This window comes from Phocoena sinus, chromosome 1 (genome assembly GCF_008692025.1).
Source record: "Phocoena sinus isolate mPhoSin1 chromosome 1, mPhoSin1.pri, whole genome shotgun sequence".
Taxonomy (NCBI): Eukaryota; Metazoa; Chordata; class Mammalia; order Artiodactyla; family Phocoenidae; genus Phocoena; species Phocoena sinus.
In genome coordinates this window covers 75,965,274-75,988,870 of record NC_045763.1, presented here as the reverse complement: position 1 = coordinate 75,988,870, position 23,597 = coordinate 75,965,274, and the positions used below count along the sequence as shown (strand labels likewise).

The 23,597-nt window shown below is 41.7% G+C and overlaps 1 protein-coding gene across 2 annotated transcripts in view; it reads left to right on the top strand.

The window, feature by feature from the left end:
- The window catches only part of DDAH1 (dimethylarginine dimethylaminohydrolase 1), a 270,779-nt gene that overhangs the window by 92,670 nt on the left and 154,512 nt on the right, over positions 1 to 23,597 (top strand). The window contains exon 1 of one of the 2 annotated variants that reach the window (XM_032610649.1): positions 14,988 to 15,421. The exons of the other annotated variant lie outside the window; for it this stretch is intronic. Coding sequence (XP_032466540.1) covers positions 15,119 to 15,421 — 303 coding nt within the window. The 5' untranslated portion in view covers positions 14,988 to 15,118. Of the gene's footprint in view, positions 1 to 14,987; positions 15,422 to 23,597 lie in introns of those variants that run through there. 2 annotated transcript variants of the gene reach the window in all.

Below are 23,597 nucleotides of genomic sequence, written 5' to 3'. Positions count from 1 at the left end.
TTCATTGCTGTGTGCGGGCTTTCTCTAGTTGCGGTGAGCAGGGGCTGCTCTTCATTGAGGTGTGCAGGCTCTAGGCACGCGGGCTTCAGTAGTTGTGGCATGCGGACTCAGTAGTTGTGGCGCGCGGCTCTAGAGCGCAGGCTTAGTAGTTGTGGTGCATGGGCTTAGTTGCTCCGCAGCATATGGGATGTTCCTGGACCAGGGCTCGAACCCGTGTCCCTTGCATTGGCAGGTGGATTCTTAACCACTGTGCCACCAGGGAAGCCCTCACCACATTATTTCTAAAATCCAAAAAAGTCTAAGTTTTGAAACACATCTGCACCAAAGATTTTCGATATGGAATTGTGAACTGTATATTTCCTTACAATACTAAATATATTTACAAAATCAGTGGGGGCAGTATCATATTAAATATTCCATCGCCTATATGGGTGATTAAATGTTCTCATAACACCTTGTGCAAAATAACAACATTTACCATAATATAACATACATTATAGTTTTTAATTGAGTATTATCTGGACTAGACTGACAACTCTTCCAGAGAGAAATTTCTCTCTTCCAGAGAGAAATTGTCTATTGTCTTCTTGTTAAATTGTTTATTTTCTGATTATAACACAGTATATGCTCCTTGAAGAAAATTGGAAAGTACATAGAAGTTTGAAGAAAATTAAAATCATATATAATCCCATTTCTTTAAGATAACCAAAGTTACTATTATATTTCATTGTCTTTTTTCCTATGCACATTTAAAAAATAAAACTGGGGGGCTTCCCTGGTGGCGCAGTGGTTGAGAGTCTGCCTGCCGATGCAGGGGATACGGGTTCGTGCCCCCGTCCGGGAGGATCCCACATGCCGCGGAGCGGCTGGGCCCGTGAGCCATGGCCGCTGACCCTGCGCGTCCGGAGCCTGTGCTCCGCAACGGGAGAGGCCACAACAGTGAGAGGCCCGCGTACCCCCCGCCCAAAAAGAAACCAACAAAAAAAAAAAAAAAAAAAAAAAAAAAAAAAAAAAATAAAACTGGGATCATACTGAAGCATTATTGCCTTTTTTCCAATATTATTGATATAATTGACATACTACATACTACACTGTATAAGTTAAAGTGTATATATTATGATTACCACAGTAAGTTTAGTTGACATCCATAATGAATGGAAGCAGTATTTTCAAAAGCATTCTTCTGAGTGGCTACAGAGTATCCCACAGGTGTGGATATAACATGATTCATTTAACTGCTTCAGTAGGGCTTCCCAGTTGTTCCCAATTTTTTAAATGAATAGAGAAACTATTTCTTAAGCAGATAATTAACCACAGTGCCTAGCACACTTAGTCACTCAGTAAAAGGTATTGAATTGATTAAAGTTATTTTCATCTAGTAAAATCCTAGCACAAATAGGTTTATTAAGTTTAATTAGATGCTTAGGGAGAATCTGAAAGAATGAACTCCAGCGCGAATACATCTTGGTTGTGGAAGGGAGCATTTTAACCCTAGGCTGGGAGAGAGCCCACGGGAACTGGAGCGGCTGACTGACAGCATGAGGGGTGGGAGGGGGAGTGCTGAAGAACCTGTGTTGAATTGAGAGTATACCACAGCTTGAGGATAGAAGCGTTGAACTCTCCACATTGGTTACATTCTCCCATTCTCCTGAAGAAGTTAGCTGTTTTGTTATGTGTTCTGTTTTCTCTTTTAATTGCTCGCAGTTGTTCTTCTGAGAGCAGATGTGCTCTTTGAATGTAATTGAATGTCTGCTTTAGAACAATGTGACAAGGAAATATTATCTTCTTAGATTCCAGTGTGTGTTAAGAAGGACATAGTCATTTCTGGAAATTTCCAAATCAGATCTACGTGAACTCTTCCAGGAAATGTGATTAGGCCAGCTCAACAGGACTCTCTCCCAAGCAGGGCCAAGCCCATGGGAGCTACAAGCACCATTTTCACCCTAAAGGGATGAGAACAAAGCCTATCAAACTGAACTAGCAATATTTAATTGTCTGGTGTTTTGATGATACTCACATGGGCTCTACCTCCAGAATACCTGTTTCCATACCATGTAGAACTAAAACTGCCTGTTTTGATTCGTGGCCAAACCTGTTCTATGTTCAGACTGTGTGAACACTGTCGTAATACTCAATAAGCAATTAGTGGTGCAAACACTGGTCATGGTAATACTAGTGTTCAGTTAATTCGTTTGATTTAATTAAGCATTTAATTTCCTTCTGTTTTTTTTATAAAAGGAAAACAAGAGGGAGGAAAAATAATGTCAGGTTATTAATTACTTTAAGCTTTTCAGTTACTACCTCTTGGGCTATAACAAACAATGAATCTTTTAAAAGCAAAACACAAATTAAAGCAAAATAAAAATTACATTTAAATTTTCAAAGGGCAATGAAATTAGAATTCCTTTTAAAAGTATATTATTTTCACCATATTCCTTAGAATAAATATTATAAAGTAATATAAAATTATATAGAATGTAATATTGTAGGCCGATATAAAGTCCTGAGGACTATTCCCCAAAATGTTAACAGTTCATTCTTCATCAGTTGACATTCATCAGTCTTTCCCGACAGTGTCCGGCCTCTTCTCCTGATCTGCACCTTACCAGTGATGACCATTTGCAATGAGAATCGGAAACATATTGCAATGAGGCAGATGATATTGTAAAGCTCAAGAAACGTTAACAAAGTCACAAAAGGGAGAGTATACCTGAAAGGATAATTTCTAAAATTAATTAGAATATCAGAAAGTTCTCGGCAAAAAGCAAATTAGAGTTGAAATCTCTTTCCTTTCTTCTTAAAGTTGCATTGTGTGGTCTTTTTGTGGGGACCCATAGATTTTCCATAAAAGTACGAGTCTGATTTTTCTATATAATATTCTTGCCCCGTTTCCCCCTAAAATGATGTAACTATTACAAAGAAAAATTGCTTTCCAAGGCAGTTTTCTTGCTTTTTTTTCTTCTATATTTTTGAAAAAGTCTTCCTTTAAAGGCCTTTTAAATTTTTTCCCACTTTTGAATTGGCAGATGGCATAGTTAATTTTTTCAAATATAAAAAAATACATTAAAAATAACTTAAGAACTGAACAGAAAATTGAAGCCCATGTGCTGGGGTATAAAAATATAAAATATCCTAGACCAGTAGCTTATAGATAAGCTGTGCAACATTTTGTACTGATGCATATACTGATTTGCTGGGATGTTCAAATAAATTCTCTGTAAAATTTAGTAAGTGGCTACATATGTGGCCTGTATGAACACAAATTACCATTTTCTTCTAGCTTTCACATAAAAGTTGTATACATATACATATATAATTATTTATATATAGTGAGACTAATGGAGATAGTAGTATGAATCATATGTTGTTTCTAAATTAGATAATCTTTGCATGAGTTAGTCTTGATTTACCTTTAAACTACACTCTTGTCTGTAATACTACCAGGATGTGTTATATTTTCTGCAGATAATGTTTTCTTAGGGTGATTTTTCATGCTGATTTCTCTGACTCTGGATAACTCTCAGGTAAGACATCACTAGGTTTGTAGGGGATGCTCTTCTAGTTGTCAAATGCTGAAGGGGAGGCCTGAGGGCAAATTCCCCACCAAGGGGAAGCACACGTGGTGGAGCCTTCTCCTGGTATCATGCTCTCAGCCGGGCTCTGACCCTCGATTTCCTCACTTTTAAAACAGGGTTAACAATGTCACCCACATTCCAGCTGTAGCACACGGATTTTTAAAAAAATTTCCTCAAACACATTAAGCTCCCTCTCACTTTTTAAAAAAAATTTTATTGAGGTATAATTGATTTACAATGTTGTGTTAGTTTCAGGTGTACAGCAAAGTGAATTTGTTATACATATACATATATCCACTCTTTTTTTTTTTCGATTCTTTTCCCATGTAGACCATCACAGAGTATTGAGTAGAGTTCCCTGTACTGTACAGCAGGTTCTTATTAGTTATTTACTTTATATACAGTAATGTGTATATATACAGTACTGTGTATATGTCAATCCCAATCTCCCAATTTGTCCCTCCCCCGCCAGGCCCTGGTAACCATAAGTTTGTTTTCTACATCTGTAACTCTGCTTCTATTTTGTAAATAAGTTCATTTGTACCTTTTTTTAAGATTCCACATATAAGTGATATCATATGATATTCGTCTTTCTGTGTCTAACTTACTTCACTCAGTGTGACAATCTCTAGGTCCATCCTTGTTGCTGCAAATGGCATTATTTTGTTCGTTTTTATGGCTGAGTAATATTCCATTGTATATATGTGCCACATCTTCTTTATCCATTCCTCTGCTGATGGACACTTATGTTGCTTCCATGTCCTAGCTATTGTAAATAGTGCTGCAGTGAACATTGGGATACATGTATCTTTTTGAATTATGGTTTTATCTGGGTATATGCTCAGGAGTGGGATTGCTGGGTCATATGGTAGTACTATTTTTAGTTTTTAAAGGAACCTCCATACTGTTCTCCATAGTGGCTGTACCAATTTACATTCCCACCAACAGTGTAGGAGGGTTCCCTTTTCTCCACACCCTCTCCAGCATTTATTGTTTGTAGAGTTTTTGATGATGGCCATTCTGACCAGTGTGAGGTGATACCTCATTGTAGTTTTGATTTGCATTTCTATAGTAATTAGTGATGTTGAGCATCTTTTCATGTGCTTTTTGGCCATCTGTATGTCTTCTTTGGAGAAATGTCTATTTAGATCCTCCACGCATTTTTCGATTGGGTTATTTGTTTATTTGTTTTTATATTGAGCTACATGAGCTGTTTGTATATTTTGGAGATTAATCCCTTGTCAGTTGCTTCATTTGCAAATATTTTCCCCCATTCTGTGGGTTGTCTTTTTGTTTCGTTTATGGTTTTCTTTCCTGTGCAAAACTTTTAAGTTTAATTAGATCCCATTTGTTTATTTTTGTTTTTATTTTCATTATTCTAGGAGGTGGACCAAAAAAGATCTTGCTGCAATTTATGTCAGCGTATTCTGCCTCTGTTTTCCTCTAAGAGTTTTACAGTGTCTAGCCTTACGTTTAGGTCTTTAATCCGTTTTAAGTTTATTTTTGTGTATGGTGTTAGGAAATATTCTAATTTCATTCTTTTACATGTAGCTGTCCAGTTTTTCCCAGCACCACTTATTGAAGAGACTGTGTTTTCTCCATTGTGTATTCTTGCCTCCTTTGTCACAAATTAGGTGACCATTGGTGCATGGGTTTATCTCTGGACTTTTTAGCCTGTTCCATTGATCTGTATTTCTGTTTTTTTTGCCAGTACCATACTGTTTTGATTACTGTAGCTTTGTAGTATAGTCTGAAGTCAGAAAGCCTGATTCCTCCATCTCTGTTTTTTTTTCTCAAGATTTCTTTAGCTATTCATGGTCTTTTGTGTTTACATACAAATTGTAAAATATTTTGCTCTAATTCTGTGAAAAAATGCTATTGGTAATTTGATAGGGATTGCACTGAATCTATAGATTGCTTTGGGTAGTATAGTCATTTGCACAATATTGATTCTTCCAATCCAAGAATCACTCCATCTGTTTGTGTCATCTTTTATTTCTTTCATCAGTATCTTCCAGTTTTCTGAGTACAGGTCTTTTGCCTCCTTAGATAGGTTTATTTCTAGGTATTTTATTCTTTTCGATGGGATTGTTTCCTTGATTTCTCTTTCTGATCTTTCGTTGTTAGTGTAAAGGAATGCAAGAGATTTCTGTGTATTAATTTTGTATCCTGCATCTTTACCAAATTCATTGATGAGCTCCCTCTCAGTTTTTGTCTTTGCTCATATGCTCCCTTAGTTTGGAATGTTCTCTCCAATCTTAATTAATACCTACCCAGACTTCAAGTCTCAGCTCAAAAGTCACCTCCTCAGGAAAACCTCTCTTGATACCCCAGACAGATGGGATTTTTGTCATTATACATGCCCAGGGTATCCAGTCCTTTCCCTTTTTAGAACTTAGTTTGTCAGTATTGAATTATATGGTGTTTAATTAATAGCCATCTTCCATACAAGACCGTACTAGTGCCTAGCACTAGTCAGTAAATTGAGCTAGTTGTGTAAATAAATCTATAGTATGGACCCTGATTTTAATTTAAGAAAAGTTAGAAACTTCAGGAAATGGAAGGCAAATTCTCTGAAAAAGTTATAGAAATACTATACTGGAATAATAACAACTGGAGAATAAGAATGTGGTTGATTAATGTTGGGCATTCCTTCCATCAAGAAGTGGTGTCTAATTCCTCTCTGAATCTGGACAGGTCTGTGACTGCTTTGTCCAATACAGGATGGCAGACATGATGCTATACCAGTTCTGTGTGTAGCTCTTAAATGGCCTGGCAGCATCCACTTATCATCACTAGGAAGCCAACAGCTAATTAAGAAGGGAGACTACTTTGAGACCACCATGCTGTGAGTAGCCCAAGCCACATGGAGAAGACCTGGAGGAAGAGATTTATTCCCATAGAGAGAGAGAGAGGCCAAGGAACAGGGAAGCAGCAGAGATGTGAGTGAGGGAGCCATCTTGGAAGTGGACCCTCCAGCTCCAGCTGCCCTGACAAAGTCCATGAGGATCTGAGATGAACCACCCGGATAAGCCTTTCCCAAATTCCTGATCCACAAATCATCAGCAAAATAAAAAGATTGTTTCCAGCCCCTACGTTTGGGGGTGGTTTGTTATGTAGCAATAGATAACTGGAACGAAGAGTGAGAAAAGTGAATTCATGAAGAGGAGGAGCTGAGAAAAGATGATTCAGAGGAGAAAATAGGCGAAGGGTGAAATAAGAAGTATGTAACAACCACCTCAGCAGTAAGTGTTCAAGGAACAGGGATGGTGAGACTATCCATAAAACCACTAGAGGCTTGCAAACTCCCCATTTATGCATTTACCACATCCAGACTGGGGCAGGGGAGGGGGAGAAGGCTTCTTGGAAGGGGTGGTGCCTTCACTGAGTCTTAAAGAAGGATTAAGAGTTGCTCAAGCAGGGATGGGGTCAAGCATGTTCCAGGTGATAGAATATGATGTGCAGAGGCCCACATAAGAGAAAAATGGGGAAGTGACCAGAATGAGGTTGGGGAGGGGTATCTTGTGGGCCATGATAAGGCATTTGGACTTCATTCTGAGGGTACTGGGAAGCCACTGGAGAATTTAGGCAAGAGAGTGGCATGGTCAGATTTGCAATTTAGAAAGATCACTCTGGATAGGAGGGCTGTGCAATAATCCAAGAGACCAATGATTATATTCTGGACTTGGTGGTGGCAGAGTGGATGGAGAGACATGGATGGATCTGAGCCATTTTAAGAAGACTGATCTGTCAGACTTGATTGATTAAATTTGTAGACAAAGGAGAAACTGAAGCTAAGAATAAGCTTCAGCAAACTGGCTTGAGCAACAATCTGTGTGGATGGACAAGAGAATGGAAGGGGAGAAGGAGCAGACTGAACAGATCACGATGAACTCTGTTCTGGGCATGTTGACTTTGGAGTTCCTGTGGGACTAAACAGGGATGTCTCCCCTGCAGTTCTGAAGCTCAGGAGAGACCACAGCACCAGCAGTGATAGTTTGGGCACAAATGGCATTGAGGTGAGGTTGGAAGTCATGGGCCTAGATTAGTCCACCCATAGGAGGGAGCATTTAAAGTTGGAGGAAAGAAGAGTGAAGCTAGAGATCTAGCCTCTGGGAAACACCAACACTTAAAAGCAATGAAACAGAATCAGAGGGAGAGAGAGGCAGAGAGACAGAGAGCTAGAGAAAAGAAGCCAGGAGACAGCAGTGTCACTGAGCAAAAGAGGAACGCTGGAAGGAGAATTCCTGGGACATGTGTGATCTAATCCTATGTTAGTTAAAACAATTGTGGGTTGATACCAAATGAGCAATTCCCTGGTATTGCAAAACTAACATTTCATTGCTCTTCATAAGAAAATGAAGCAACTTCATTTCATAAGGAAATGAAGGGGGCTTATCAGAGCCTCAATCTATGTCATCCCTACAAACATATATTTGAGTATGGTATAATCATGAAAATACTTCTGGAAAGATAATATTGCAAAAAGCTCTGAGAAACTGAAAAAAAAAAGATTAAATGGCAGGGTCACACTAATGTCTGCATATCATCATAATACATCACAAACTTGTTATTCAAACTCAATACATTTATGTAGTACTTTGGACTTTTCAGGATACTTTGATGATCTCATTAGCCCCTGATGTGGTTATAATGAACTTGATGACTCTGGCATCAATGGGTTATTACACTGCTAAGAGAACATAATAAGCAGCATAAAAAGAAGAATATAGACGGAGTTACAGAAGTTCAGAAAAGGGAAATGTTGCTTGTGTGGGAGAGGGTGAGCTTTGAAAAGCCAAGAGCACTTCCTGAGTGATTACACTGTGCCCTGTTACTGAGGTAGGCACCATATGTGTTATCTCATTTAAAGGACGTGGGTATGTTGAGTGTAGAAATGGGCATTTTACACAGAGGTAAATGGCAACTTTGGTATTCATCATAGTGTCTGGCACAAAAGCGCAATAGCTACTAATATTTGTGGCTGTCATTCATTGAGTACTTCCTGGTGCCAGGTGCAACCCTTCGTACATGCTGTCACATTTCAGCTTCAATGCAACCCACTTTACACATAAACTCAAGTGACTCACACAAGTGAAGTCCCTGGTGAAAAACAAATCGCATACTCAGCTAAGAATTTTGAGGAGAATTTAATCATGGGCTGGCCAAAAAGTTCGTTCGGCTTTAAGTAAAAAATAAAAGACATTTTTCATTTTCATGAAGAACTTTATCGAACAATGTATTCACTAACCGAGCTAAGTTTTTGGCCACCCCAATATTTCCTTTAAAAGGAGAAAGTTTTTAGAGTGTGGGTAGAGTAAAGAGAACCAGTAAGGGATGTTGAGGCACCCAGAGACTAGCAAAAACAGGAAGTCATTACCACCCTTAGATGGAGATCATTTAAGGAACGTCATTAAGCAGTTCAAGCTCAGCTGCAGTAAATTGGCCACTTCTTTCCAGAGCATAGAAGTTAGCAATTCTCACTTTGCTGCTTTCATCGATGTTTTTACGTCAAACATTATGTCACGGTTATGTTGGATCCCTTGATCCCTTCTGCAACTACTCTGACCAGCATTCACAGTGCCAGCAAATACTTTGAGAAGCTGGTGAGAGTGGATGGCCCCAAGCACAGCCTCATTATGCATTGAATATTGCCAAATGCTCTTTCTGAAAATGCTAAATTGCCTTTTCTTTGCATCCTTTTTTTAAAAAATAAATTTATTTATTTATTTTTGGCTGTGTTGGGTCTTCGTTGCGGTGCACGGGCTTCTCATTGTGGTGGCTTCTTTTGTTGCAGAGCACGGGCTCTAAGTTCGTGGGCTTCCGTAGTTGTGGCTCGCGGTCTCTAGAGCGCAGGCTCAGTAGTTGTGGCTCACGGGCTTAGCTGCTCCACGGCATGTGGAATCTTCCCGGACCAGGGCTCCAACCCATGTCCCCTGCCTTCCCTGTGCCACCAGGGAAACCCCCTTATTTTCTTACTATTCATAATGTCGTGTGCTTAAAAGAGGACTTTAAAGTGTGCTGTTTACTACTTCCATGTAAGTAGTCACACAGGGTTATCAGAACCCAGCCAGGAGCTAGAATCGCCAAAAAGAGGGACCACCAGACAGAAGTTATGGTTATAGAAGGGTTGTTGCTAGAACCAAGAAAAAGCAGGAAGGGAGTAAGAGGAATAAATATGTTAACCTTCCTTTCCTCTTGCCCTCCCATCTCCTGTAAGTGCCTCCCATTGGCCAAAGCCAACAATAACGGGATACCAGGTGATACAGTCGATGAAGGTCAGTCCTCTCGGGCTCAGAGTAAGACAGAAAATAGTGAAGCATGGGTCTTGGGCACACCAAGATTACACAACTAGAATGTGGGAGGGACAGGAGTCAAAGTCAGGTTTATTATGCCTTATTGACTGCTTTTATGTATTTCTCTTCCATACATGTTGCAGGTACTTGGTAAATATTTCTTTAAAGAATGAATTCCCAGGTGAGAGCTGAAGAAACCAAGGTTAGGAGGGTATGCATCTTGACTTTAGGAACCAGAACCCCGGAACCATCTCCTAGTTTGTAAAATGCTGCCTGCCCATTTGACCAAACATAATTCACTGCTTGTATGTCAAAGGAAATCTGCAGCAGTCAGTTTCCTCCACAGTAAATCGTTTTGTGTCAAACATAATGATTCTTATCTGGCAGCACTGACTTAGTGTCAGAATGCAGACTTATGGAAGAAAAAAAAAAGAAGAATTCAGACTTATGGTATTTAACTTGATCTAGTATTTTTAGTACTTGGGATGGATGAGGACACTTGAGCCCTCATTCTCTTTAAGGACTCCAACCCCTACCCTCAAACACCGAACCCCAGTGAAAGCAAATCTTGTATTTGCTAAAAATGGAGTAAGAAAGGAGTAAGGCAGGAATGTCTCTTTTAATCCTGAAATAATTGCTATCTAAAGTTGACTTCAAATGCAGGTCCAGAAATATTATCAATGGAAAAGAAAAATTGCCTCTGTATCAGTCAGTGTCTAGCTAGGAGAATATAAACAGCTCTAGGTATTTCAAATAGAGGGAATTTAAACAGGGAATTAGTTACAAAGATCTTGAAATGTGTGGAAGACAAAAAGGAGCAATTTGACCATAAGTCCCACAGTGTAATTCACAATTACATCCCCAGTACCTGGTATGTAGCAAAGGTTCAAAAATGTGTATTGAATCTATGATTACACTTGTGAGTGAGATTTGGTCTATCAACCTAGGAAGGCCATGGGTTCTGCTGGAAAGCATTAAGATACCTATATGACTCTGATGATTCAATGGATGTATGTGGTTTGGCCTTAGGTAGGAAATCATGTTCAAAGCCTTCTGAACCTGTCAATGCTACTGTATAGCACAGAGAATTCTATGTTCTGTGATAACCTGTATGAGAAAAGAATCTGAAAAAAAAAATGAATATAGGTATAACTGAATCACTTTGCTGTATACCTGAAACTAACACAACATTGTAAATGAACTATAATCCAATAAAATTAAACAAAAACAAAAAAGCAAACAAAAAGAACCCAAAAGCTAAAACAAAAAACCCTCAAAACCTGTCAATGAATAATATTTAATGAGCAACTACTAGGTACGAGATACTATCCTAGGCACTTTTCTAAGCATTTTGTATTATTAACTTTAACCGTCCTAATAACCCTATGATAATGGATTCACTGTTTCCAATTTCATAAATTAGGATGAAACGGAGGCAAAGAGCTTTCAAGTAACACAACCAAGATCATACAACAAGAAAATAGCAGAGCCAAGCTTCCACCCACAAAGTTTGGCTTCAGAAGCTACATTCAGACTCCACACCATATGTCTGTCCACTGCTCAAGTGATGAAAGCTTAGCCTACCTTTCTACCATTATTTTCCATTTCCCCCATTGTACTCTGGGGCATAAACCAGCTAGCTGTTTCCCCAACCTGTTTCCTCTCCTTTCTGGGCTCATAGAAGACTATTTCCCAGCTCTTCCCTTTGGTTACTAAAGCTGTGTGACTGAGTCCCAGCCAGAGGAAAGTGAGCAGAGGTGATATGTACCACTTCCTGGCCTGGCCCATTAAGACTCTCACACGTGGTGCTGAATGCTCTGTAACTTTCTTTCAGCTTGAGGAAGGTGAGCATGGTGAACTTGGATGCCATATTTGAAAGTGTTGGAGCCACAAAATGAAAGAAGGCCAGACCCCTGCATGTCACTTGGAGAAGAGTCAGGAACCAATCAAGACATTCTGCTAGCCTTTAAGTGAACAACAGATGAACTTCTATCAACTTTATTCCACTATATGTGTTGGGGTCATTTTGTTACAGCATCTAGAATTATCTTAACCAATACATACAGGATTTGAACTGATCTATTGTTGCATGAACACGCATTTGGCTTTTGAACATACTTTTCCTTAGAATTCTCATTCTATCCTTCCAATTATTCACATCCTAAAAATTAGTCAAGGCCTAAACCTTCAAGCAGCTCTCTTCCACTCCCACTAGCCACTGTGATTTCTTTTTCCCATAACTTCCTATAGCACTTTGTTGATTGTATCTCTCATGTGCCCTTAGCATAGCTCTCACTTTGGATGTCTTGTTTTCCCAGTAAGCTCTTCAAGGTCAAGGATCATGTTTTAATGCTTCTCATATGTCTCTGAAGTACATAACATGGTGTTGTGCCTTGAGAATTCTCAATATCTGTAGGGAAAATGAATTTATATATGTATTAGACTTAATAAAGCCCATTTTCCATTTGGGCTTTATTCCATTTCCATTTTCCCAAAAGTAGTCCTTTATCACTCAAGCAGGAAGGCATGTAAGAAGTGATTTACTGGAGTTCATGTCTTTATTATTCTTTTCACCAATATACACATTCTAACACTTTTGGACAACTGCTTAGAAGAGACAGAAGGCGTGCTTATCAAATTTCAGATGACACAAAACTGGAGGTAATAAATAATGCACAAGATGACAGAATCAAAATGAGGCAAGTTGGAATGAAGATAACATTTAATAGGGATAACTGAAAAATTAGATTAAAAAAAAAGTGGCCCAATTTCAGTATGGAAAGACAGGGCTAACACCAATTTATAGGAAAAATCTTTCAGGTTTTAATTGGCTGCTGGGCTGACATGAGCCCAGAGTGGATACACGGGACTTTGTTTATAATTAGGTTCAGGGCACTTGGTGGCAAAGTATTCAGGCTCTAACAAGGCACGGGCATGAATTAAGGTTGCTAGGTGGAGACCAGCTGGAGGTGGATGAAACCTCAATGTTAGGTAATGGGGGAAAAAGGTCCATATTTTGGCCTGGGCAAGCTCAGCACATAGGGCAACTTTCACCTGTAGCACTGGTGGGACTCCCCTGCTGAGAACACCATCAGGTGATTTCTGGACATTAATTTGGTGCCAATTTAGTATCAGCATGGATTCCCTGAGAGTTTTGCCTCAGAAGTAGAGCCCAGTAGGTCTCAAAAGTTTGTTATTTTACTTTTGGTCCCACTCCCCAGTGTCAGGGTGAGAGCTGTCCTTCACTTAAGACCCCTCACTTTCAAAGCTGAGAAATGCCATGTCATCTGGGTAAATTCAAGTCACCCTTGAGAGAGGGGAGAGAAGGCAGATCACATCTCCTCTGTTGCTCAGTTGGGACAACTGTTCCAGGGTCCTTAGCTAGATCTCTCCTAGAAACCTACATTTCCTAAAAACTGGTATCAGAGTTCTGACAAAAGCTGTGGCCTTGACCTTGGCACTGGACCACCAAAAAAGCCAATACAATCTTAGGCAGTGTTAATAGAAGCCTAGCACCTGGAATAAGGGTCCTGCTGTAGTCTGTGCAGGTCAGACCACAGGAAGAATTGTTTCTATTCCAGATACCATGATTTAAAAGGGATACAGGCAAACCACTGTGTATCAAAAGGAAGATGACCAGAATGTTGAAGGGATTTAGAAACCAATCACTAGTTACTTTTTGGTGGTTCAGGATCAAGGCTTGGAGTGGGTCAGGATGGCGGGTGGGATGCGGTGTCAGGTAGCATAGATAGCAGAACTGTCTTCAGATATGTGAATGCTGTCCTGTGAAAGAATGTTAGCTAATGCCAGAAGGCAGAACTGGGACCAGTGGGATTTAAGCCCACAATGAAGAATTTTTAACTGTGATAACTCTTCAAAAGTGGAATACACTTTGCAAGTAAGTGAGGTTTAGAATGTTCAAGTAAAGATCTGGTCACTGTCATAGATGTTTTAGCTGGAATTCCAGAACATTGAGTGGGAATTTAGATGAGAGGGTTTCTAAAGTCCTGTTCAAATCTAATGTTCTATGATCTCATCAATCTTAAAATTAGAAATATGCTACAGAACGTGAGGAAAGAAGATTATTACCTGAGATTATTTTGGAGTTACTACCTGAAGTGGATCTTCCCCTCAAAAAGAGCAGAACCCATGGATTATGTAATCTGCAATGCGTGAGAGGGGAAAAATAGAAGCTTAGTACCATTAGGAAGGGAAAGGAACTCCCTGAGGGGCATGAAAAAAGAAACGTTCAACAAATATCTCGGGAATTCCACGGAGTCTATACAGGCCTGAGGGAAAGGCAAGGGAGGAGTTTGGAAACTCTCTTTCCCAGTGACAAAAGAGTTGTGATGCTCCACGTCTGAAACTGCTCAAGGTGAGCGCACATCTATCGTGGAGGAAAGCACACTTGGTCTTTGCCTCCCTACCTCTGCGGGCCCTGTAGGCAAACAGAATCACATTCTTAGTAAGAACGGATTGTCCTTGAAATACTGTGAGTTTCCAGATGTCTATGTCTCTCTCTATATGTGTCTCTTGGGCTCCTCCTCTTTCTTTCAGACAGAAAGAAATAACATTCTTTTAATAATCTAGAGTCTCACGTGGGGTGAGGGGTCATCTGCAGAGAAAGTCAAGATAAGGTGGACTTGGATTTGAAGACATATTCTCACACTAGGAAATGGGGGTGGAGGTGGGGCGTGGTACCACGTGCTGGGCAACCTGGGAGCAGGAGAGTAGGAAGAGTGGTCAAAGTATCTGTCCACAAAGGAATCCCATCCTTTACTTCCCGACCACCAAGAAGACCCCACAGTCGTTCTGTCCAAAACATAGCCCGCTCTCCAAGTGCGCCTTGGGTCCACGTGAGGCGTGCACCTGCGGCGGAACACAGGTAACGTCAAGTCCGGGTACAGCGCCTTTTGGCCGAGCTCCCCTCACCAGCGCGCACCTCTTGCGTTGCCGGCTTCCTCGGCCGCCGCCTCTAGCCCCACTCCTCGTGCGATGCTCGCCACTACAACTCCCGCCTCAGCTGCCGCAAACCCGAGAGCGCCAAGTGGGCGCGCGGGCTGCGCGCGGGCCGGCGCCCGGAGGTCTGGGCATGCTCAGTCGCGCGGGCAGGGCTCCGGGCGCGAGCAGGGCTCCCGCTGCACCACATTCATCTGCTGCCAAGGGGAGCCGCCGGGCGCTCGCAAGCTCGGCGCGCGCTGCCCGCGGAAGACCCGGCTGCCGCGCCCCCCGCCGCCTCCCCGAGTCATGGCCTCGCTCGGCCATCCCGCCGCCTTCGGCCGGGCCACCCACGTCGTCGTGCGGGGACTGCCCGAGTCCCTCGGCCAGCACGCGCTGAGGAGCACCAAGGGCGACGAGGTGGATTTCGCCCGCGCCGAGCGGCAGCACCAGCTGTACGTGGGCGTGCTGGGCAGTAAGCTGGGGCTGCAGGTGGTGCAGCTGCCGGCCGACGAGAGCCTCCCGGACTGCGTGTTCGTGGAGGACGTGGCCGTGGTGTGCGAGGAGACGGCCCTCATCACCCGCCCCGGGGCGCCGAGCCGGAGGAAGGAGGTAACTGGCCGCCCGGAGACGCGAGGGGCGCGGCCGGGGACGCGCGCCGGGCCCTCCCGCGCCGCCCGAGCCGGACGTGCTGGGGGAAGCGCGGAAGTGGCCCCCGGGCTAGTTCCGAACTTCCCATTTGGGGGAGACGGTGTGTGTGCGAGAGAGAGAAGTTCATTGTTCACGCCTCCCGGCTGCCGGCGCAGCTTGGGTGCCTTCTAGAGGAGCCGACTGAGTGTGGTGGTGCGGACTCGGGCAGGTGGGTGGGGTGGGGAATCCGTCTCATAGGCATTTTTATTTGTAAAGATTAAAAAGCAGCGAAGACAGTGCAACTCTGCTCGTTTCCCAGGGAGCGGGGGCAGGGAGGGGTGCCGTTCCAAGCGGGCGGGCGGAGCCTGGGCGAGGGCTCCGGGGGGGCCGGTTGATGACCCTAAACCCTCAAGTCCTGCCAGGAGCTGGGAGCAGGGAGGGCCAGATGAATTAACGGTCGATGCCCGCAGACGTGGGTCGTCCCGAGTTACTTTTCGGTGCTGGAGAGTGAGTCCCGCAAAGGGGACTGGCAAGTGAATGAATGTAAGAAGACTGGCCTGTTGCTGAGCCGCGGTGTCTGGGTTTGAAAAGCAGAACTCGGTGTAGGGTGTTGGGTGTGTGTATGTGTCTGTGTGTTTAATTGGAAATGGTGGTTTCACAAATTCAATAATTTTTATTCTCTGTATTTTTAAGCTCATAGCAATTAGAGCTTTTTGTGTTCTCAGAGGATGGTGACTACTTTAAAATATTGCAGTTTGTGAAAATGTCTGTGATTGCTTTAAACACAAGGTAGGTTAGTGGGGAGAGACAAATAAGAGTGAGATTGGATTTTAAAATGACGTCCGGCCTGGGATTCTTCTCATTGCCTGCTAAGAGCCCAGGGTCAAGACTCTTGGTTGCTATTGGCATCAAGTGGCATTGCAAGAAGCTGGTGGTTTCTTTCATATCTGGAGGGTTAAGGATTTTCCCTCCCTATTTTTCCTTTATTCGATTCGCATTGGAAATGCCTCATAGAGCTTGTAGTTAAAATATGCTTCTTCTCCACATGCTTCACTACTTGGTTGATAGAACTTTGCTTGGTCTGAGAGAATAAGTATATTTGATTTATTTCCCACTAAGATAATCAGCTTTTTTTTTTTCACCCTGCCTTAGCAGAAAACCAAAAGAGTAACAGGTCTCATTCTCTTAGCTCTTTTATCTCCTTCGCCACCTCTCCATCTTTGAATCTGTGAGATGACCCACTCTGTTTTAAACTGATAAGCATGTAACCCCATTTGAATACTTTCTAATGTGTCCTAGGCCATATGACAAAGCTGTGGTTTGTGCTTAAAAGAGTAACATAGATTTTAAAAACCCTTTCAAAATGATACTCATTTGATGTGGCTGGTCCAGTTTCATGTTGAGACTGTCATATATTTAATCATCCATTTCATTTTATTCCTATAATAAAACCTTTCAAATTTTGGCCTTCCTAATACTAAAGTGGGCATTGATCTGTCTCCCTGTCAGATTTTGAGGCATACATTTTAGATGGGTTTCACTCTTCAGGCTGGTGGCCCACTGCCAGAGGCCACATAGTGTAATGGATAAGAACATCAGACTGGATCTAATTCTGTGACCTTAGCGAGTATCTCTTGCCTCAGTTTTCTCACCTGTAAAGTGGACATAATCATACCTATTTCATAGAATTGTGGTAATAAATTTATTAATCCATCAGAAATATAGAGGACAGGACATTTCATAAGTGTTGGTCGTTATTATTCACTTACCAATGGGTCGTGGAAGATTTACTCCTTGAGCAGTAAGAAGTCTCCTGTACACTGATGCAGTTACAGTGACATTTCCCTCTCCGAGGATGAAGGGGAGTCTTCTTCAAGCCTTAGGTTCCAGCCTAATCTGCTCATTAGCACTGCCTCCCAGCTCAAGTTTTCTGCAGGTGTGTGGTCCCGCCCCAAAACACCTTTGCCATTGCACCTGATCTGGGTTCCCAGGGTAATGGGCCTTCCAGCCAGAGAGGGGAATGCGGGCAGTCATGTTGGGTGGGGTGCTTCAGAGATTTCTTTGAAATCTCTCACAGTTTGCTGCCTACATTGAAGTTAATAAATTCTTGTTAAATGAATGAACAAATGAATTAATGAAATGCTAATTAGCTAATACCAGCAAGCTGATAATAATTACTTCAAGGATTTCTTGGATTGTTTTATATATATATATATGTATGTGACACCTAACTCCCTAACTGAAACTCCACAACAGCTGAGGCATTATATTAAAATTATTAACACTGATCTCCTGTCTTCTCCCTCTGCATTCCATTTTCCACACTGTAGCCAAGTTGGTCCTTCTAAAACTCAGATCTGATCCTGTTCCTCCTCTGATTAAAATTCTAGAGGGGCCTCCACTGAGCCTGATAAACCCGTTGAGCTGGGTTCTGCTTGCCTTTCCAGCTTCAGTTGCATCTCTGACCCCACCCGAGGTGCCTCCCAATTCTTGGCTCAAGCCAGGTTCTTTTTTCAAGCTCACCATGCTGTTGCTTTTATGGGTGTACATTCCTCCTTTGCCCAGGACATTCTTCCTCCTTCCTCTCCTGCATTTTACCTGGCTGTTTCTACTCATGTTTCAGTTCTCAGTTTACTCTTACCATTAATATTATTAGCTAATCTTTATTGGGTGCTTACCATTGGCCAGACATTGTGCCGGATTTATGACATGCGTTTCATTGAATGCTCACGTCAAATCTTTGAGCTCATTGCTATCATTATTCCTGTTTAAAAGGTGATGAAACTGAGTCTTAGATTAAATTGCCCAAGGTTATAGAGTGGAACTAGTGAAACCAGGATTTGAACTCAGATTTGCAGGACTCTAAAGCTCTAGTCCCAACTGTTGTGATATTAGATCTCACCTTCTCAAGCATTAGATTGGTTGTCCTTTTATGAGCACCTCTGTACTCCCTGTTATGGTATTTATCATACCGTATGGTAATTGCCTGTTTATCTTTCTGTACCTCCCACTCTTATGAAAACTGTGAGAGCAAGGATCATGTCTGCGTTGTTCAACATTTTATCCCCTGGGCCCTGAACACAATAATCATGTAGCAAATAAATTTTGTTGAACAAATTTGTTCATGATTTTAGGTCAACCTTCGTTCTCCCTCATTATGACATATTTGGTGTTTTGCAAGCATTTCTAGTCAGCAGAGTCCCACAAGTTTCATTACAACTATAGGTGATTTATAACTGTTTTTCTCTCCCTTTCCCTTTCCGTGCCTCTGTCTCTTGTTGTTTTGTTTTAATTAAAATCCTGAGAAGTTTCTTCTTAATCAAAGCATCATGTTATATTTAATGACTTTTCTTCCTTGGAAGAAAGGACTGAGAACCAAACTAAAGAAAGTAACGCTTCTGTGAAAGCTCAGTGTTTGCGATAATGGGGCCTCCAAAGATTAATAAAACACAGACCCTGTCTGCAGCAAGCTTAAGTTTTAGTGAAGAAAACTGCATATAGAGAAAGTCAGCGAATAATATTACATGTCTAAGAACTTTGTGTCTTCCGGAATATGAATGTCTTAATATGCTTAATTTTTTTTTTTTTTTTTTTTTTGCAGTACGTAGGCCTCTCACTGTTGTGGCCTCTCGCGTTGCGGAGCACAGGCTCCGGACGCGCAGGCTCAGCAGCCATGGCTCACGGGCCTAACCGCTCTGCGGCATGTGGGATCTTCCCGGCCCGGGTCACGAACCCGTGTCCCCTGCATCGGCAGGCGGACTCTCAACCACTGCGCCACCAGGGAAGCCCTATGCTTAATATTTTGAAGACAAATTAGCCTTAAGAAACCAATCATATTTTAAATGAATCCAGCTTACATTTTAGAGGGGGAAAAAAAAAGAAAGTTAACTTCTAAATGTCAAAGTCCAGTAAGCAAATATCTAAAAGCTATGACAGTGTATGAGGATTGGGTTTTTTAAAAAATAAAAATTTTGTTTCAATTGTACATGTCCGCAGTACCAAATTCAAAAGGTACAAGAGGATACACGGTGAAAGTAAGTCTTGGACTTCCCTGGTGGTGCAGTGGTTAAGAATCTGCCTGCCAATGAGGGGACATGGGTTCAAGCCCTGGTCCGGGAAGATCCCACATGCTGCGGAGCAACTAAGCCCATGTGCCACAACTACTGAGCCTGCACTCTAGAGCCTGCGAGCCACAACCACTGAAGCCCAAGCACCTAGAGCCTGTGCTCTGCAACAAGAGAAGCCACCACAAGGAGAAGTCTGCACACGCAATGAAGAGTAGCCCCCGCTCGCTGCAACTAGAGAAAGCCCGTGCACAGCAACAAAGACCCAACTCAGCCCTAAATAAATAAATAAATAAATTTATTTAAACAAAGAAAGAAAGTAAATCTTGCCACCCTTACCTCACCCTTGTACCTGACTACCCAGTTCCTTTCCTCAGAGGCAACTACTAATGCCATTTTCTTGAGTTTTTTTTTTTTTTCCAGAAAGTTTTTAGTACTTAATAAATGATTAACTGACAGAGTTTACTCAGGAAAATTGTGAAATATATCCTGTGCCCTTTCACCCCTCTTTCAGGGCCATTCTGGGGTATTTGGTCTAAGAGAAAACCACACAAACTCATTCTCACAAAGTGATAATGGCTTTAATTATCCTTGCCTGGAGCATTTGCACTGTTGGGGACCTCTTTAGGAAGAAGGCGATATGCTTAGCACAAAGTCATAAATCTCCAAAGTGAAAATAAACATTGAGGGGGGGAAAGGAGGGCATAAACGGAAGAGGTAAGCAATACATATTTGCATAGTAATTCCCCTTCTATTGGGGCACTTAACTATTTGGACTTACGTATTTGGGTCCTGGTTTATTCTTTGGTTAGGAAAAAAGCATAATTATATTGATCCCAGAGGCAAGGTGAGCATTAAGACCATGTCTAATGACCAGCCAACTTATGTGTGTGTGTGAATCCCCAAAGATGGTGTTACTATTAGCTCTATTTAAAAGATAAGGAGACTGAGTCTCTGGTAACCAAGGTTAAGTAACTTGTCCAAAGTCACACACAGATAATAAGTGGCAGAACTGAGCTTCTCATGAAAGTATGAAGGTCTTTTTTGCTTGAAGTGCTTGTTGCCAGTTGTGCTTAATCATAATAGATCATTAAATCAATATAAAACTGCCACCTGAATATCATTTTACACACTAACGATATACAATATAACTTGGATATTAACTAAGTGAATCATTTTACTTCCCTCCTCTCCTAAATGAGAGTGGATTATTTTCATTTTAGTTAAAAAAATAATTCAGGCATTTACATGAAACCCACAAATTGCCCGGGCACACTTTACGCATAATTGTGCCTTATTTACCAGCCTACTGGATGATTGCTTTTTTAAATGCACACGTGTCCTCAAACTTCGGTTTAACTTCAGGTGAGTAAACTACCCTAAACCATAATTAAAAATTACCCTGATTCTCACCAAGCTGGAACGTGAAGGCGCTGGAGACTCTTCGCATGGTGTCAGATTAAATGGTTCTTGATAAATTGTCACCTCCAACTGGTTAGAACAACTGTTCTCTTTCAGGGTGTTTCTTTTCCACCTCTTCTACATGGCCTTGGCAATAAACGTTTGGAAATTGACGTGTTGTCTTGGGAACTGGGATGCATCCCCTAATGTAATCTACTCCCATGCAGTTGATCTTGAAAGCCTTGAAAAGAAAGAACATAATGATGAGTAGGGAGTGACTTCTATTAGATGCTATCAGCTGAAAATGAACTTTCTGCAGAGATTCCTAGAATCATTATAAGACTAAGAAGGCAGCGATGGATCCCTTATAATTCACATATGCTGGGAAATTGCTTTTGCATGTTTTTGAATTCTTATTGAGCTCAGATTTCTTCAAAATTAGGTATCCAGTCCATTAATATAAACCACAACACAGAAAAAATCTACTTAAGACTTTTGAAAAGATTTACCTTCTACTGTCTTTGCATCGTGAATAAATTATTCATGAACCTCAATATAAATTTGGAAATGCATGTTTAAAAAATGAGTGATGGTTATTATTTATTTTATGACATTTGCTGTTAAAATCTGTAACCACTTCAGAAAGCCTAGTTTTCTGACTGGAGATCTGGACACGTGGTAGAGTTCATTCCCCTAATCAAGAGGTGCCATAATAAAGGATAAAATAGCTGAAATCTTAATGAGAAAAGGTTTCATTTATATCTTATACAGAACACAGTGCATTGTTCACCCCAGGTAGTAGAAAAATATTTATTTACTGTAATGCAATCCCTGATGTTGCATCAAAATGCTCCCCTGACCTTTGAAGTTGACTTTCACTGCTGTCCTTAAACTGATATTAGGTATTTAATCTGTCAGAGTCCTCAGGTGCGTTTCATAAACAGACACTTTTCATCCAAATGGACAAGAGTAATCTCAAACAACAAATCCCATTTAAAAATGTGTGCGTGTAATGCCATCCCAGTTTACTTTGTCATTGTCAAATGATGTAATAATATACATTGTTTTCTTGAAACTGAGTGCTGAGGGGTAGTAGCACGTAGAAAGGAATAAATCACCAGACTTTAGACTGCTGTTTCTAAATGTCTAGGTCATCTAAGCAAGTATGACCAGAGAAGTGAGCACAGCAGACTACAAAGATAGAAGTACAAATTAGTATAGGGTTGGTTTAATTTTGCCCAACAAATCAAACTGAATTAGTTTAACATAGCAAATTAAAGTGAATACAACTTTTAGTCTGCTTTTGTAGCTAGATGGGCTTATGGGGTAAGCTGTCATTCTAATGAAGATGAATATATCAGTATTTTGCTTGATCTGAATGTAAGTAAATCTTTGACTTCATTAAAAATGTTTGCTTTGATTCCTTTGTTCTTTTGTTTAAGAAATATTGAAGTTTTCTAATTTGCTTCTGGCAGTAATGATGAGTGCCATGATTGCGTTAAAAATGACTGTGTTGGGCTTCCCTGGTGGTGCAGTGGTTGAGAGTCCGCCTGCCGATGCAGGGGACACAGGTTCGTTCCCCGGTCCGGGAAGATCCCACATGCCGCGGAGCGCTGCGCGTCCGGAGCCTGTGCTCCGCAACGGGAGAGGCCACAACAGTGAGAGGCCCGCGTACCGCCAAAAAAAAAAACAAACTTGTGTTTTTGAAGGCAAAGGCACAATAGTTGCGTCACTCATGTAGTATGTGCCTTCAGCAACTGTCTAGACCCAATGTTTGGTGGTGGGGAGATGTAGGTGAATTAGATACCACCGTTGCCCATAAGGACCTCACAGTCCAGCTAGGAAGGCAGACCAGTGGCAGACACTTGCAGAACAAGAGGACAGTGTTTTATGCCAGAGCTCTGTCTGGTGCTGTGGAACCTCCAGGGGGTGGGTCTGATCCATACCAGGACTTCTCAGAAGAAGTGACAATTGAGTTAGAAGTAACCAGGGGAACGCAGAGAGGGGCAGCCTTCAGAGATAGAGGGCACTGTGAGATTGGATGAGGGTGATGGTACAGTGAAAATTAATTTCACTCATGTCGGGAAGGATGCAGGATTGAGAAAAGCCCACCTGTGGTCCCCTGATCTCTGAGATTTCAATTCTTAGTTCCAGATTCACCAGGAGAACCACATCCTTAACCACGTTTCCTGGTTGGGGCCCAGAGGGAACTGGCTGCCTCGCACACTGCATTTCTAACTGCACTCCCATCTTTTCTCCTACCACGTGCTCCATCGAGCTCTGGCATTCCTTCCAGGATTCCTGAATAGCACAGTTTGGGAGCGATATAGTCTGCCCTGGAGTGGACTGAAGTCCACTCCAAATCTGAGATTCATTTCTTGAGGTTGCTAGAATGTCATTTGGCTGGGTAGTAATTTTTCCCCTTTGGCCCAAAATGTGCACATTAGGGTGTGTCAAGCAAACCCAGCATCTGCCATGTATAGGTATATAATATTATCCATGTCAGTGACAGGTAAGAGAAAACTTTCCTGCTTGCTGTTGAAATGTGTTTTTATTCACAAATCTTTCCATCTTGGCAGTAGACACCATTGAGTCTCACATTAATATAAATCAAGTGCAGCTGAAACTGAGCATGCATTTATAATCATAGGCTGAATTTTGTACAAGCTACAGAGGGCTGCACGGTTGGGATA